General features: G+C 37.6%; 1 protein-coding gene across 2 annotated transcripts in view; it reads right to left on the bottom strand.

The window, feature by feature from the left end:
- Nucleotides 1–17,590, bottom strand: part of ARMC1 (armadillo repeat containing 1) — a 39,480-nt gene that overhangs the window by 15,254 nt on the left and 6,636 nt on the right. For both annotated transcript variants that reach the window (XM_041769532.1, XM_041769531.1), the window contains exon 3: nt 12,723–12,814. In XM_041769532.1, the coding sequence (XP_041625466.1) occupies nt 12,723–12,814 (92 nt within the window). The remainder of the gene's footprint in view (nt 1–12,722; nt 12,815–17,590) is intronic.

Here is a 17,590-nt window from a genome sequence, read left to right as displayed (position 1 = left end):
TGACCACAGAGATCAATTACCTTGAAAAATTTTAGCTGTGTATTGCAAGAAGCTATCAAAAAGACTATTTTGAGGGGAGAGATGTCTCAGCACTTTTCTGATAGCTGTTCTTACAGTATTGAAAAGGTCACTGCAGTTCTGAGATACTTTAAATACTAGCCAACCACAAACTATAAAAAGTATGAGGACAGTAGTTAAAGATACTCAGGAAAAAAACAATGTCTTTGCTACCCCTTTCCACCACCAATACTGTTTTCAAGCATTTGCACCAACTAAGAAAAAGAATAATCACAACATATAATAGAAGACTCAACTAATGATCTTCCTATAGAACATTTTAAAATGAATACATTACTTCAAGACCTGTTCCTGATGAACAGTGATGAAAAAATATTAAAACACTATAACAACAACAACAACAAAACAAACAAACAAAACCCACTATAACATCAAGTTATTATCTTCCTGTCCTGCAGAGTGAGAACTATAAAAGTAGTTCTAAACCACACAGGGCTTATTAACACCTTTGAGAAGATGATGTAAAATTCGAGAATGTTTCGTGAAAAATGCAAATACAAAAAATTTCTACATCAAATTCAGTGAATTTATGTACCTACCCATGCCATCCATCTTATATCAACCTGGAAGAGGTTAACATTTTTTAGTTAAACATTTTTTAAATTGATCTAAAATTGGAAAAGGTAGAATAGGAGAACAGCAATGTAGCAATCCATTCACTGTTTGAAAAAATTCAATAAAATAGAAACAATTGGTAAGAATATAATCAATACTACTGGGAAAAAACGAACAGTGATAAGACACAAAAGTATCTTTACTCTTTGACTCATAATTCTTCTACTGGAACTTGTTAAGAAAATAATCCGTGAAATAAAAGTAATCCAAATATAAAAATAGCCTTTTATAAATAGGCAAAGAAATTTTAGAACAGTACTGCCCAATATAACTTTCAGAGATGTTGGAAATGTAATAAATTAGTCATATGACTACTGAATAATGAGAATATGGCTTGTAAGTACACGTGAAAAATTGGTTTTTACCTTTTTTTTTTTTAAAGATTTATTTATTTGACAGAGAGAGAGAGAGAGAGAGAGAGAGAGAGATCACAAGCAGGGGGAGCGGCAGGCAGAGGAGAGGAAGAAGCAGGATCCCTGTGGCGCAGGTAGCCCTATAGCCCTACGTGGGGCTTGATCCCAGAACTCTGGGATCATGACCTGAGCCAAAGGTGGATGTTTAACCAACTGAGCCACCCAAATGCCCCGGTTTTTAAATTTAATTTTAATTAATTTAAATTTAAACTGCCTGAAGTGGCTAATGATAACCATATTGGACAGAAGTTATAGTAAAAAGGGAAGATAGCCTCTGCTGTCAGTTTCCTTAAGCTAACTCTTCTTTTCCTGGTTAATTATTGCTCCCATCTGTCTGACAAACCATTCCTCTAATACCTTTTCTGACTGAGGTCCTATAAAAGATTTGGCTCTATAAGGAAAATATGTAAGTGACTACTTTCTCAATTCTCTGGGAGATGGTATAGAGCTAGAGCCATTCCAGATTCACAGGAGAGAAGATAATCTGTACTCTATTGGATTTCTTAGGGGCTGGGGCTTAATTCTCTCATAAACCTGTACTAGTCCGTATTAACACCAACAGAGGGGACAAAATTCCATTTATTGATTAAAACAATTTACAAAGGTTATACATGTGCATTTACAATTGCCTGCGCTGCTACAGGGGCTATTTGCACTATCTTTTATTTTATTTTTTTTTTATTTTATTTTTATTTTTTTTATTTATGATAGTCACAGAGAGAGAGAGAGAGGCAAGGACACAGGCGGAGGGAGAAGCAGGCTCCATGCACCGGGAGCCTGATGTGGGATTCGATCCTGGGTCTCCAGGATCGTGCCCTGGGCCAAAGGCAGGCGCCAAACCGCTGCGCCACCCAGGGATCCCATGCACTATCTTTTAATTAGAAAATTAAGGATTTACAAAAAAACAAAAAACAAAAAAAGAAAGTTAAGGATTTACAACAAACTGTATTTTACCTATAGAGTCACACAGTATGCCTGCTTAGATAAAGCAATTACAGAGGACAGATTAGAAAAATGGTTCTAGTAAATAAATACACCCACCACCACCGTTTTTAACTTCCTTATTTCATAATTCCAAAATTTCATCATTTTCACAAGGTAATAAATTCCTTTCGAGAAGATTTTGTTTCTATCTACTTAAAAACCAAAGCCAGAGTGCCTGCATAGCTTAGCTAGTTCAGCATTTGCTTTTGACTCAGGTCCTGATCTCAGGGTCCTGGGATCCAGCCCCATGTCTGGCTTCCTGCTCAGTGGGGAGTCTGCTTGAGATTCTCCCTCTCCCTCAAACCCCACCCCCACCCCCATTTGTGCTCTCTCTAAAAATAAATAATCTTAAAAAAAAATTAAAAATCAAAAGATTTTAAAAAGATAACAATCAAATCAATGTGATGTTCTTACTGTTAAGAATGGTCTTCAGGTGTACTCAAAGGACTAATTTTATTGCTACCTTTCTTATGAAACAGGAGATCTAGTTACAGACCCAGATCCCTCTTAAAATGAAATAAAATTCTGTCTTAGGCAAAATTAAATTAACAAAAGCACATAAGAAAACTGAATTACAAATGAAGTTATTTCTTGATCTGGGCACTAGAGGTATCATTCAATAAATCAATTATAAATAATTATGTCCTTATTTTTATTTTTATTTATTTATTTTTTTTTATGATAGTCACAGAGAGAGAGAGAGAGGCAGAGACACAGGCAGAGGGAGAAGCAGGCTCCATGCACCGGGAGCCTGACGTGGGATTCGATCCTGGGTCTCCAGGATCGCGCCCTGGGCCAAAGGCAGGCGCTAAACCACTGCGCCACCCAGGGATCCCTATGTCCTTATTTTTAAAACATACTTTTAAACTAAAAAGGAAAATCCAAGAGCATCTACAGATTTGGAAGCTATCTTAGTCTTTAAAGAAAAAAAAAATTACTGTTCAGGGATGCCTGAGTGGCTCAGTGGGTGAGGGTCTGCCTTTGGCTCAGGTCATGACCCCAGAGTCCTGGGATCAAGTCCCACATCAGACTCCCCAAGGGGAGCCTGCTTCTCCCTCTGTCTATGTCTCTACCTCCCTTTGTGTCTCTCATGAATAAATAAAATCTTAAAAATTACTGTTCAAATACTATCATTCAAAACATTCAAAAAGAAAAAGTCTAGAGTTTTATGGTATATTTGGCCATAAATGTAAGAGAGATTGTATAATTAAACAAGTATTAATTGCCCTAATCTTTTAAGGCAAGTACAAACTGAAAGAGCTGATTAATGCCCTGGATTTAGTTCAGTCTTTAAAATCTGACACAGAAAAAAAAAAAAACAACTATCTTGAAAAGTTCTTTCATCTAAGTAATTAGAATTTTGCTCTCAGTAATTTACTATTCCATAATGAAGTATATTGATTCCTCACCACTTTTTCTAATTAGTCTTCTATACTGAAAAGGTTCACAAAATTATAAAACACAACTAAAAGAACCTTGATCTTTATTATATATCAAAAATAATTTTAATTACGAATATATTTTCTTATCCTCCTAAACACCAATTTACTCTTATTCTAGATGCCACTAGTAACATTTTATATTACTCATAAAGGCCAGGTGAGACTTCCATATACTCTACAAAAGCAATAAATATACTATTTTACTATTAAGCCCTGCTATTATCTTTTGAAAACATCCTAACTTTTCCATTAGGAATTGCTCTTGCTTTTTTTTTTTCCCTGTATTGTTTTCTAAGAAAAAGTGTTCTGGTAACATTTATGCAACTCAAAAACATTATCCCTCACTTTCCAATGCAAAAAAATCTAACTTAAATAGGGTTCTAAGAAAGAAGTTAACAGCTCTGTTCAGGTAATCCAACACAGGGAAATCATAATCCTTGAGCCAAAGCCCACTTATTTATATATTAACTATGACTGTTTTGACCCACTAGGGTAATGGCAACAGAGACTGTATGTCCGGCAAAGCCTAAAATATTTACTATCTAACTTTTCAAGGAAAATATTTGTCAACCTCTGTTCCAAATAATTACAAAAACTACACTGAAAAAAAACTACGAAGGATGTGGGATGTAACTGCACCCATTAAGAATGATGCTGCAGGAAAATGGCTCAGAAGAGTGTTCCTGGTATATTAACTACTACCTCTGTCCTTATCTTTTATGAAATATATTAGCATCAGATTTCTCAAAAACAAAATAAAAATCAAGGCAAAATGGAGCAAAATGGCAACAACATTTTCAAGAATCTCAAGATAACCATGGATCTAGTCCTTCAAGTATTAAGGTTATAGAAAAAGAGTTTTAAACATGAAAGAAATCATGGAATATTTGAGCCTTTCTTGAGCAATCTACTAGACAATGAGCTTCAACACCAACCAAGAGATGACTAGGAAAACTTTTTACAAAAGGACTGAGAATGAGCATTCTCTATATTTAACTGTGGCTAGAAGTTTAAAACAAAGGTGGGAAAAAGAATGAAATGTTCTACACAGCAGGAATAACCCAAATTAAAAAAAGGAGAGTCACCTGAAACTACCATAACATTGTAGATCAACTATATTCAAAACAATTTTTTTTTAAAGGAAAAGGGAGAAGAAAAGTGCTAGAAAAATCTCAATGACTATGGAATACATATAGGTGGGAATCAAAAGATTATCATTAAAAATATAAAGATAGGAGGGATCCCTGGGTGGCGCAGCGGTTTGGCGCCTGCCTTTGGCCCAGGGTGCGATCCTGGAGACCCGGGATCAAATCCCATGTCAGGCTCCCGGTGCATGGAGCCTGCTTCTCCCTCTGCCTGTATCTCTGCCTCTCTCTCTCTCTCTCTGTGTGTGACTATCATAAATAAATAAAAATTAAAAAAAAATATATATAAAGATAGGGAATCCCTGGGTGGTTTAGCGCACCTGCCTTTGGGCCAGGGCGTGATCCTGGAGTCCCAGGATCTAGTGCAGCATCAGGCTCCTGGAATGGAGCCTGCTTCTCCCTCAGCCTGTGTCTCTGACCCTCCGTGTGTGTGTGTGTGTGTGTGTGTGTGTGTGTGTGTGTGTCTATAATGAATATATAAATTTTAAAAATATTTTTAAAAATTATCAAGATAGTTGAAGTTTAAATAAGAAAACTCAATACTTTTAAGAAAAGTGTAAGTGCAGGGAAGCCTGGGTGGCTTAGCAGTTGAGTGTCTGCCTTCAGCTCAGGATTGATCCCAGATCTGGGGATCAAGTCCTGCATCAGGCTCCCTGGGAGGAGCCCGCTTCTCCCTCTGCCTATGTCTCTGCCTCTCTTTCTGTCTGGCTCATGAATAAATAAATAGAATCTTAAAAAAAAAAAAGTGTAAGTGCAAAAGCAACCACTGTAACAGTAAGATAAATCTTTTTAAGTATCAGAAGAAATTTTTAAAAGAAGAAAACTATGCAAAGATATACAACTACTACCACATAATATACATGCTAACTGTAACAAAAATGAATTGAGATTAAACCTATCAGTCACTCAATAAATACATATGGACTTAGCTCACCAATTAAGAGAAAAAAATTTTCCATTTGGCTCACAAGACAAGACAACTAAAACAAAGTGATTCAGAAATAAAGGAATGGGCAAATGTAGACCAGGCAAATAGAAACAATGATTACAGGGCTTGTATACTCAGCTCAACACAGAATTCCAGCTCTAAATCCAAGCATTAACATGACAAAGGGTACTTTTTCTAATCCTAAAAGACATACTTCACAATGAATATATGTATGTTATGAATATTTATGTACCAAGTAACCTGTATGGACAGTGAATGATAAATTAAAATAGTAGAATTAGGGAATCTAGTATGTATAAGGTATCTAGATAGAGTTGTATGGTTTTTACAACTTTTCCGTAAGTCTGATATCATTTCAATCTAAATTTAAAACCACATAAAGAAATAAAGAACACAAAAAAATAAGGTACAAATTTCTTAGTCAAGATTTTAACAAGAAGAGACTCATTTATTATGGCATCTTTTCAAAATCGAAGATTTTCGAAAGTACTCCAAATGAAATATTTTAAAGTTGAGATGCTACACTTTATTATAGTGGCTTTTATTTATAATATACCTCATATTATATATTCACAAGTACTTTTATAAAAACGCATGTTATATCAGAAATATTACTCCTGAAATACCGATTACAATGTCTTACAAATACCAAGACCAAATGTCTTAAATCAGATTTAGATGTTCTCCTAGGTTGACATTTTGAAAATTCTCTTCATAAAGGGATCTAGAACTAAAAAAATAAAATGTAAAAGGGTTCTAATCTTTTAAGAGGGTTTTATTTATAGAAGAGATTAAAATTAGACATAATGCCAGATTTATCCTGAATGACAGAGAACTTTCAGTTCTCTTCACAATTAGAAAAGTGAAAGTGACAGTGACTTTGAAGTCAATCCAATTGTTGATTTGTAAGCATCAATGTGACCTCAACACAAGTAAAACCTATTGTTGAATAAGTGTTAAAACCTCAGCAAAATTCTGTAACAAAACAAAATATGGTGATTAAGAGTGAAAATTTTAGTTGCAGAATCTTCTCTATTTTATAAAATAATTTTTTCAACTTCCCATGTGAAGAATGATGTCCACTTTCTAAAGATTTTATTCATTTATTTGAGAGAGAGAGAGAGAGTATGTGTAAGAGCACAGGTACATGCACAGGGAGAGGGACAGAAGGGGAGGGAAAGGGAGAGATACCTAAGCACACTCCATTCTAGGTGCAGAGACCTCCGGGGCTCAATTCCACTACCCTAAGATCATGACCTGAGCTGAAATCAGGAGTCCACGCTCCATCAACTGAGCCACCCAGATACTCCAATGTCTAGTTTCCATACCTACTTCTGCTGTTTGGTTTCCCCTTCAATCACTGCAGAGTGGAAGGTTTCTCTTTAGTCAATAGAGAAACATCCCTTTACAACATATTTTCATGTTCTATGAATCTTTCTGGAGTATGGGAAGATCTTTATACTTCCTTAGTTGCACAGTTCCTTGGAATCATAGCTAAAACTCTAACTCAGTACTCCTAAACAGAAATATTGTTTGGAATCCCATCCTAACTCGCTGGCTATCATGGGACAGCCATATTGAAGAAAGCAATTAGAGCAATAGATCTCTTGTGCTATAGCTTAGCAAAGTGATCTATATAATAATGAGGTGCCAATTCATTCATAAACTAGTTAAGTTAGACTAACAATAAATCAGTCACCTGTATCTAGTAACGCAGATGTCAAATGGAAAATAACGTCTAAGCGTGTATTTACCAAATCAGTTATGCATATATAAAACTCATCCTGACCTATGTTAGAATTTTTCATTCTGATTTTTAACAGAGGTACCCAAAAGAAAGCAGATGAAGAGATTATAAAATTTACAAGAGCAATCTAATTTCTTAAATTTTTTTTTTTAATTTTTATTTATTTATGATAGTCACAGAGAGAGAGAGAGGCAGAGACACAGGCAGAGGGAGAAGCAGGCTCCATGCACCGGGAGCCTGACGTGGGATTCGATCCCGGGTCTCCAGGATCGCGCCCTGGGCCAAAGGCAGGCGCCAAACCACTGCGCCACCCAGGGATCCCAGCAATCTAATTTCTTAAATGAAAATCATGTCCAAACCACAAGACAGTTCACAAAACAAAGTTAAACATGCTGAACCAAAACCTGAGTCTAACACTTCTTTAATACTTCACAATCTTCATGTTTACAACCCAAACACTTAGTCTTATTAACGTTTTGATTATATTCAAATACAAAAATAAACTTCTAAGATGCTTATTTTGGTAAAGAGGTGACTTTTAAAAAGCCTAAAAGGCAACCTTCAAATCTGAGATCTCCAATAGTCAAATGAGCTGCAAAATGTACATATAAGTTATTACATCATATCTCCACTTTTGAGAGGGCTATCGGATCAAATTATAATGGAGCATACAATGGTTGTACATCTGTTTTACTACTGGAGAAGCCGGCAATGATCACACTGTCCTAAAAAACATACCTTGAGTTAAAAAGCTAAGCCACTTGTGGCAGCCAAAGAGACACACTACATGGACTTCCCTTTAAGAAAGAAGCTTGCCTTGGGCAGCCCAGGTGGCTCAGCGGTTTAGCGCCGCCTTCAGCCCATGGTGTGATCCTGAAGACCCGGGATTGGGATTGAGTCCCACACTGGGGTCCCCGCATGGAGCCTGCTTCTCCCTCTGCCTGTGTCTCTGCCTCTCTCTCTCTCTGAGTCTCTCATGAATAAATAAATAAAATCTTAAAAAAAGAAAAAAAAGAAAAAAAAAAGGAAAGAAGCTTGTCCTTTAGCTGGAGGAAGCAGAGTGGCAGAGGCACCAGCTATCATGACTTTGAGATCCATCGCGCCATTTCAACCTTCATACCAAGGCCTGGTTCTTCCCCCCTGACCAATGACTGAGCAGTGGAGACACTAGGGCCTGACCATTTCTGCCCAACGCAAAACTCATTCTCAGGGTAATCCCTGCTCTGGATTACCTGCTGAATTAACTATCAAATTTGCACTGCAATCTGAGACTCCTTGCCTCAGTTTCCTCTCTATTCTTTTACAGATGACAGATCTGCATTGAAATTTGAAGACTGTAGTCCTGTTTCATTATCCTCTATCTTTATAGACCTTACCCACAACAAACCTCTCCCATTTCTAACTTCATCTTAAAATCTCCTCTCCAGATGATATATCAATGACCTGAACTGACATACCACTTATCTTACAAAGATATAGTCTCCCTACTATTTTAGAGATGTCTCTCTCACATATATACACATTCACACATACACACATATATACTAAAACCTTAGCCAACCAAACTAAAAACTGCTTTACAGGTTTAATCTATGAGACCTCTAAAAGTTGCTCTAAATATTTAAAGTTCAAATTTACAGTGGTTCATCTATTATCCTGTGAAGGTCTACTTCAGGTTCTCTTCCACCTGAAATGCCAGAATTTCTAAAGAAGCAGCTTGGGTTAACTCAGTAGATTGATCAAAGCAAATGTGGACTGAATCTGCTTGTTGGTCAGTGTTGAGAAAAGTGCAAGAGGAACTTTTATATATTTGACAGTGTAGGAAATTGTCTAATCCTGGTATAATTACTGTAGTACTTTGCCTAAGGTGAGAGTTTCAAATTCACTGGTGAAATAAACCAAGTATTCATGATTAAAAAATTAAATTAAATTAAAAATAAAGTTCAAATTTAAAGTATATTTTGATATAACATTAATTTTTTCATCTAATTTCTTACACTTAAATAATCTTTCACATGTTTTGAACTTCAATACCACCACCTGTTACAGGATATACAATCTTAAGTTCATCACATAAATAAAATAGCCCTGGGGACCCCTCAGTGGCTCAGCAGTTTAGTGCCTGCCTTGGGCCCAGGGTGTGGTCCTGGAGTCCCGGGATTGAGTCCCACATCAGGCTTCCTCATGGAGCCTGCTTCTCCCTCTGCCTGTGTCTCTGCCCCTTTCTCTCTTTCTCTGTCTCTCATGAATAAATAAAACCTTTAAATAAGTAAATTAATAAATTAATAAATAAAATAGCCCTACAGAAGCATTATGCTTGAACTTTTCATTGTTTCCAACAGAGCTAATATGCCAGTTAAAAACAGTTAATTAGGGGATCCCTGGGTAGCGCAGCGGTTTAGCGCCTGCCTTTGGTCCGGTCCAGGGCGCGATCCTGGAGACCCAGGATCGAATCCCACGTCAGGCTCCCTGCATGGAGCTTGCTTCTCCCTCTGCCTATGTCTCTGCCTCTCTCTCTTCTCTATGATGACTATCATAAATAAATAAAATTAAAAAAAAACAAACAACCAGTTAATTATCTGGCATTAAAGCATATCAGAAACAAGAATAATGCAACCTTGTATTTCATACATTTTAAAATATACAAAGCATTTCTACATATGTCATCCCATTGTGTCCTTGATCACTTTGCAGGTGTCACACTGCAGGCTTTAGTAAGGAAACTGAGGGTCAAAGAAATTCTTTGTCCCAAGTAAGAACTAGAATCCAAATTTTCACTAGTGGATGGGACATCTAGGTGGCTCAGTGTTTAAGTGCCTGCCCTAGGCCCAGGGCATGATCCTGGGGTCCTGGGATTAAGTCCCACATCCCTGCATGGAGCCTGCTTCTCTCTCTGCCTATGTCTCTGCCTCTCTCTCTCTGTGTCTCTCATGAATAAATAAATAACATCTTAAAAAAAATTTTTTTTTTCCACTAGTGGAACTGACCTCAAACCATAGGGAATAAATTAAGAAACTGACAGCAGTTAATATTTTGTTATTTATTCCTAACTGACCACTTGAATAAAAACAAAACAAAAACTTCAGTCTCTATCTTGTTATTATCAAAGATCAAGGCAACACAGAACTATCCTACCAGGCAGCTGGTCAGATGAGTATAAATATTTTAGAGATTTCTAAAAAAATAAGACTAATAAAATAGAATTTATTCAGAAGCCAAGAACACTAAAACAAAGAGCACACTGCCTTGGAAGTCAGTTTAGATGATTCTTCATTGATATAATTTAACCATCAGCATTTCAGAATTACAGAATTTTTGTGAGCAGTCAAGCCAAAGAAAATGCAAGATTTCTTTCCTGTGGTCATTTAGAGTGGATATTTATTGTTCTTGACCCTTTTATGCCCTAGAATGCTGTGGGGGTTACCATGTTGAATTTGTGCAGAAGCTAAAAGTACTGGATGTGCCAGATATGCAATTTCTGATTAGGTTTGCACTGAAATTGTGATGTGAACAAGACACTTACAACTAATGAATTCTTTCCTTTGAGGTGAGGAGGAGGGTTTTAAATTGAGACTTCATATCCTCCCTTGTAGCTCAGAGATAGTAGTTGTGTCTGAGGCTGATGTGGGGAGCTGCAGACAGCTGGACCTCCTAACATGCATTAACTCTTGCAAGAAACTGCAGGTGAATGCAGAGGACTCTGAAGTGCCACCCAAGAGCCTTTTAAAATAAATACAAGTTTTTAAAATGCTACTTAAGGAGTCACTGCATAAGTATGAAAAAAAAGAAGACCCAGTTGGGTGGAGGGGCAGGGAGGTTGTGGCAAGGATTTAGGAGGAACAACTTGCATGTAGTTGTAAATTACCTCATCTGTATACCCTGTACTGGATACTTTATTTCTTAGCACTATTGGTGTCTGCATTGATTAGACAGCAGGAAACAGAATGCCAATACAAGACAATTGTGTTGGCAATTACTCAATTTATTTTAAATCAAATAAATTAAATGGTTACTCATTATAGTTTTTTTTTCATTATAGTTATAGTTTTAAAGGCAGTCAAAAAAAAAAAAGGCAGTCAAGTCTAGTAGAAGATCAAAATACAGAGTAAACTAAGATTAAGCTACAGAAGCACAGCTTTTTTGCTTCCAGACACAGTGGAAATGTAAAAAACACTTAATCTTCAATTTCTAGCCTTTTAATAGGAAAGCAGCAAAGACTAACAAAGGAACAAAACCAGGCATTCCATGGGGAAACTGAGCTGAACGACACTAAAGGATAACCAAGTTGGACTCTGTATTCTCCTTGCGCATAAAACTATCATCTGTCAAATCTACCTCAAAAGGTTGTAAGTAACAAAATGAGACAATGGAGATTAAAAAAAAAAAAATAGATGAAAGGTAAAATTAAAAACCACCCGTTTGGGGCAGCCTAAGTGGCTCAGTGGTTTAGTGCTGCCTTCGGCCCAGGGCCTGATCCTGGAGTCCCGGTATCGAGTCCCACATCAGGCTCCCTGCATGGAGCCTCTCTCTCTCTCTCTCTCTCCCTCTCCCTGTCTCTCATGAATAAATAAAATCTTAAAAACAAAAACAAAAACACCCGTTTATGGGTCCCCGAGGTGGCTCAGTCAAGTGTCTGCCTTCAGCTCAGGTCATGATCTCAGGGTCCTGGGACTGAGCCCCATGTTGGGCTCCCTGCTGAGCCTGCTTCTCCCTTTCCTTCCAGCTTGTGCTCTCTTGCTATCTCTGCTTCTCTCTCAAATAAATAAATAAAGTCTAAAAAAAACAAATTAAAAAAAAACAAATAACAACCACCTATTTGCTAAAATTCAAATGAAATGGCCTTAAGGCTGTAAGAAATGTCTTAATAATGCTCAGGAAAATATCAAAAGCCGCTTTTCGACATGATACTGATGAAGGTTCTTTTGAGTAAGATGAGGATGAAGTAGCGAAAGAACTTTGTAAGATGCTATAATACTGCATACTTTCAAATGCAGTTAGTAACCTGTGTTGCTCTGCTAGCAAATCAATTTACATATACCTCACATAATTTCATATAATGTAGGATTCTATTTTTAAAGATATGATTCATAAGTATATTTATCAACATTTTAAATAAAATTTGAACATTTTCCTAAGTACTATTAATATCAATGTTTAAGAATAATCAGAACACTGATCATCCGAACATTTCTGGACATATAACTCACAAAACTACGCCTTCATATCAGAATAAAAATTTTAGGAAAATGATGTATTAACAATCACCATACACTTAATAGGAAGATCCATTTTTCTACTGCCTTAGGAGACCACCCTCTGTACAACATTTTGCAGGCTTAACATACTTACTTCTGTATAACATTTTGCAAGCTTAACATCATTCCCAGCTCTCCTTTCATCTTTTCTCTGTTAGCGCGGCATTCTGCCAAGTAGCGCAGAGCCTACAGCAAAAACAGAGACCGGTTAATTCACAAATTCAGACTATTCAAAACTAAACCCATTACTAATGTACTGCAAGAAGAAAAAGAGTGAAAAACAGGGTTTTGTTTTAAGAATCAACTGGTTTCGAAGTGTTTAGACACTCTTTTTTCAATGTGACAGGCAGAGCAGCCCCCTAGAAGAGAAATGATCCTTTGAGCTGAAGTGGCTCAATCTGCTCTTTAAAATGACGGCTTCTAACTTATCCAAAGGTTAAAATCAGGTTGTTCTGGCTTTATTTTCACCACTTCATCTTGCCACAGATACAAGGGAACCACATTCCATTTATTAATTTCTGGGAGTAGCCCCAAAAGCCACCATTTCCCCTAGATGCCTTTTACATATTAATTAAACTGCTGAGGAAGACAAAACATACAACCACCTTTACAGAATGAACTGTTTCTAGTTCTACAGTTCACCTTTAAAGTGTTTTCTGGGACGCCTGAGTGGCTCAGTGGCTGAGCACTTGCCTTTGGCTCAGGGCGTGATCCTTGAGGATCAGCCCTGCATTGGATTCCCTGCCAGGAGCCTGCTTCTCCCTCTGCCTGTGTCTCTGCCTCTCTCAGTCTCTCACGAATACATAAAATCTTTAAAAAAAAAAAAATTTTTTTTAAAAAGTGTCTTTTTTTTTTCCGGAAAACCAAAAGATAAACTTACACAAATTGCTATTTTGTGAGTTTAATTTTTCTAAGGTGTTTTTCTCTTAAAATTTAAAGTACATTTTTATAAGTATCCCTTTTGCTGCTGATTCTTTAGGGATTTCATTTAGCTGTTCTATAGACCTCCTATCCTCTCAACATTTACCAAAGACTCTAGCACCTGATTCTAGGGAATAGGTCTGTGACTGAAACCACCCAAAACTCTGCCATCTCCACCTACTGACTTTCACACATCCTACTGGTCCTCTATACTACATTACCCAACTGCCCGGTAATTATTGAAAATGGTACCATCTACCAAATCACAAATTCAATGACCTCTGACTACAACCTCCTGTCCTTTCTGCATCTCCTCTTTATCACTTCAGTCCATAAAGAATTAAATGCCATGGGAACTGCCCTCCCTCCACACAAAAAAACCAAAGAGAACAACATATATTAAACACAATGAACAAGAGGCAGCATAGGACTCTAACTTCTGAAAGAAGAGAAATGATGAGGGCAGCCTTCCATCTCAGTGCTTTGGAGGCAGTTTTCAGACTAGCATAAGGAGAGGGAACCCAAACGGAGCCCAGTGGTCTTGCTGAGTTACGGATACAGATATCAGAGGCAGGGAGGTTAAGGTGGTACAGTATAATAAAAATAAATATTTGGTCTTTGTCCATGTCCTGGTGCAGAGCTCCTAAAGCCCTTAGAATTTTCTGAGTGACAGCAGTCTCTCATAAAACAGCCCTTCTGATTACATCTGGGTTTATGTAAAAGAAGTGAGTTACAGAGCATCTGGGTAGCTCAGTGGGCTAAGAGTCTGCCTTTGGCTCTGGGTCATGATCTCAGGGTCCTGGGATCCAGCTGCACATCAGGCTCCCTGCTCAGTTGGGAGCCTGCTTCTCCCGCCCCCTTGTGCCCCCCCAACTCACTCATGCATGAGCTTGCTCCCTCTCTCTCTCTCAAATTAATTAATTCTTGAGAAAAAAAAAAGTGAGCTGGCTGAGGCCCCAAGTAAGCCTCAAAACGAGACTAGTCACTAGAAGGACCAAGAGATTAAAGGGTAAGAACTTTTAGCCCCACCTATTGGCTGGGGGTGGGGAGGTGCTAGAGATTAAGTTCTATAAAAACTCTTGAACTAGGAGATTCAGAGTATCTGAATTGGTGAATACATACAGTCTGCCAGGAGTGTGGCACACCCTGATTCCACAGGGACAGATGGTACCGCACTCAGGACCCCTCTAGATCTTGCCCTATGTAACTATTCATTTGTACCCTTTACGATAAACTGGTAAGTATAAGTCAAATGGCTTCCTGAGTTCTGGAGCCATTCTAGTAAATTATCAAACCTGAGGGGGGGGGGTCATTGGACACCCAATTGATAGCTACTTAGTCAGAAATTTGGATGACCTGATACTTGCAACTGGCCTTTGAAATGAAGTGCAATCTTGTGGGAGTGAGCCTTAAATTTGGGCAGTCTGACAATTAACTCTGTCTGAATTGAACTCAATTGCTGGACACCCAGCTGGTGTCCACACAGTATCTGAGAATTGACTGGTGTCAAAAAAAAAACACCCCAGGTGGCTCGAATTTGCGGAGAATAGAAGAGAGGCAGGATCTGACCAGGAGGGGGGAAAAAATCAACAGAAACAGATCAAAATGTGAGAAAGATGGAATTAGAAAATAAGGGCATTAAAACAGCTATTATAAATATGCTCCATATGTTCAAGGATGAGAGGAGGAGAAAAAAAGACTTAAAGACGGGGAAAAAAAAAAAAGGAAAAAGAGCACCACAATGATGACCTGCAGGACAACATGAAATATCTAACATACATGGACCTGGAGTCCTGGAAGAGGAGAAGGCATTAAAAAAACCTGAAAAAACAGTGGATGACAATATCCTCAAATTAATGAAAACTATAAAATCACAGATCCAAGTAGCTCAACAAATCCCAAGAACAGCAAAAACAAGACAAAAAGAAAATCATTCATACTAAGCACATCATAATCATTTGCTGAAAAATAGTCATAAAGTCACCAAAAAAGTCAGAAAGAGAAATTATGTAGAAAGGAAAAGAGAAAAGAATTACAGCAGTCTTATTAGAAATCATATGAAACCAGGGGATCCTTGGGTGGCTCAGCAGTTTAGCGCCTGCCTTTGGCCCAGGGCGTGATCCTGGAGTCCCGGGATCGAGTCCCGTGTCGCGTTCCCTGCATGGAGCCTGCTTCTCCCTCCTCCTGTGTCTCTGCCTCTCTCTCTCTGTGTCTCTATGTCTATCATAAATAAATAAATCTTAAAAAAAAAAAAAAAAAGAAATCATATGAAACCAAACAAAACAGTATAGCTATAAGCCAATAGTGAAGATAAAATAAAATTATAAAAATGCCACACCTGCTTTCCAACCTCAAAGGGAACTTGCACCCACTTATTCCCCTCCTTTCTCTCTAGCTCTGTCCTAACATGACTAATTTCCCTTCTTGCTCAGCCTGGCATCTACAGTCTACCATCTCAACCACTCTCTTGCCAAAATCTTTTTTGCCTAACCTTGCCTAACCTTGCCTAACCTCCTGTACAACTTACCTGGCCAAGAAATCATCCCTGAACAAATTCAACTATTTGGCTCTCAGGGCCTACAGTAGCCTGAAAGGAGATGAAAAAGGAGTTTCATAGGCCAAAAGTATCTTATCAATTCGGGATTACCAAACTAATCGGGCCCTCAAAACTGCTGAACAATCTCATCATTCTCCTTAGTTAGCAGCCTGTCCTATTTTCTGTAACAACTCTATAAGAGCCTTCTCCTCAAACTTCTTCCATTCTAGCAGAACCTAGCCTTTTTAAAAAAAAAATTATTTAACCCCTAGCCTTCTGAATTTAAATAGGTCGAAGTCTAGTCCACCGAAAAAGACTCCTCCAACCCTAAGACCCTATATCTAGAGACCAACACTCTTTTCATCCTTATTGCAATTCTAATTGAAGATCAAACTAGGGGCCATGCAAATTTTCCCATTTGTTACTACCCTTAACTTGTCAACATCTGTCTTGCCTGTTAAATTTCACCCCACGAAGGCAAAACAGAAAATCTTCAAATCTTATGAAGTTTGATTTTTGAAAAGGAAAATGCATATATTACTGTTCTGTACAAACTTATGAAATTAGACTAGTTGGGAATTCATCATGGGTGTTTAAGTAAAAGGCAATGAGTTTAAAATTCCTATTACAGTAATTTTCTTTCTTTCTTTCTTTTAAAGATTTTATTTATTTTTTCATGAGAGACACAGAGAGAGAGAGGGGGGGGGGGGAGAGAGAGAGAGAGAGAGGGAGAGAGAGAGAGGGGCAGAGGGAGAAGCAGGCTCCATGTAGAGAGCCGACATGGGACTCGATCCTGGATCTCCAGGATCAGGCCCTGGGCTTGAAGGCAGTGCTAAGTCACTGAGCCATCCGGGCTGCCCCTAGAGTAATTTTCTTTTAAACATTCTTGTAATGAAAATTTTAGAGAACACAAAAGTAGAGAAAAGGTGTGGTGACCCTGCTGAACTCATCATCATTCACCATCAACAATTATCAACCACTTCGGAATCTTGTTTCATCTATCTCTGCTGTCAGTAACTACACTGGAGTGTTTTATAGCAAATATCAGAGAATATATAATCTCATTTGTAAATACTTCAGTAAATTCTCAAGAAATTAGATTTTTAAGTTAACTTAATATTATACCCTGCAAAAGTAATAACAATTCTTTGATACCTACTATCTGATCCATATTTATTTCAAACTATCTAAAAAAAAAAAAAATACATTTACGGCTGATTTGTTCAAATTAGGATCCAAATCAGGTCCACATATTACTCTTGGGTGGTATGTCTCTGAAGTCACTTTTAAGCTTTAACAGTTAACACTATTCCTTTCCTCACCCCAAATGCCTTTCTTTTCAATGTCACTTACTGGTCACAGAACCAGATTACTTGTTCTTGAGAACTTATCACATTCTGGATTGGCCTGATTGCTTTGCATTATTCTTTCACGTCTCTTGTTCCCACACTTCTCATAACATGGTAGTTCCTTCGACATTAGCTATGATCCTGTATGTTTTTCTC

This window comes from Vulpes lagopus, chromosome 9, assembly GCF_018345385.1.
Source record: "Vulpes lagopus strain Blue_001 chromosome 9, ASM1834538v1, whole genome shotgun sequence".
Lineage (NCBI taxonomy): Eukaryota > Metazoa > Chordata > Mammalia > Carnivora > Canidae > Vulpes > Vulpes lagopus.
Note: the sequence above shows the minus strand (reverse complement) of the source record. Positions and strands in the feature narration are given on the sequence as shown.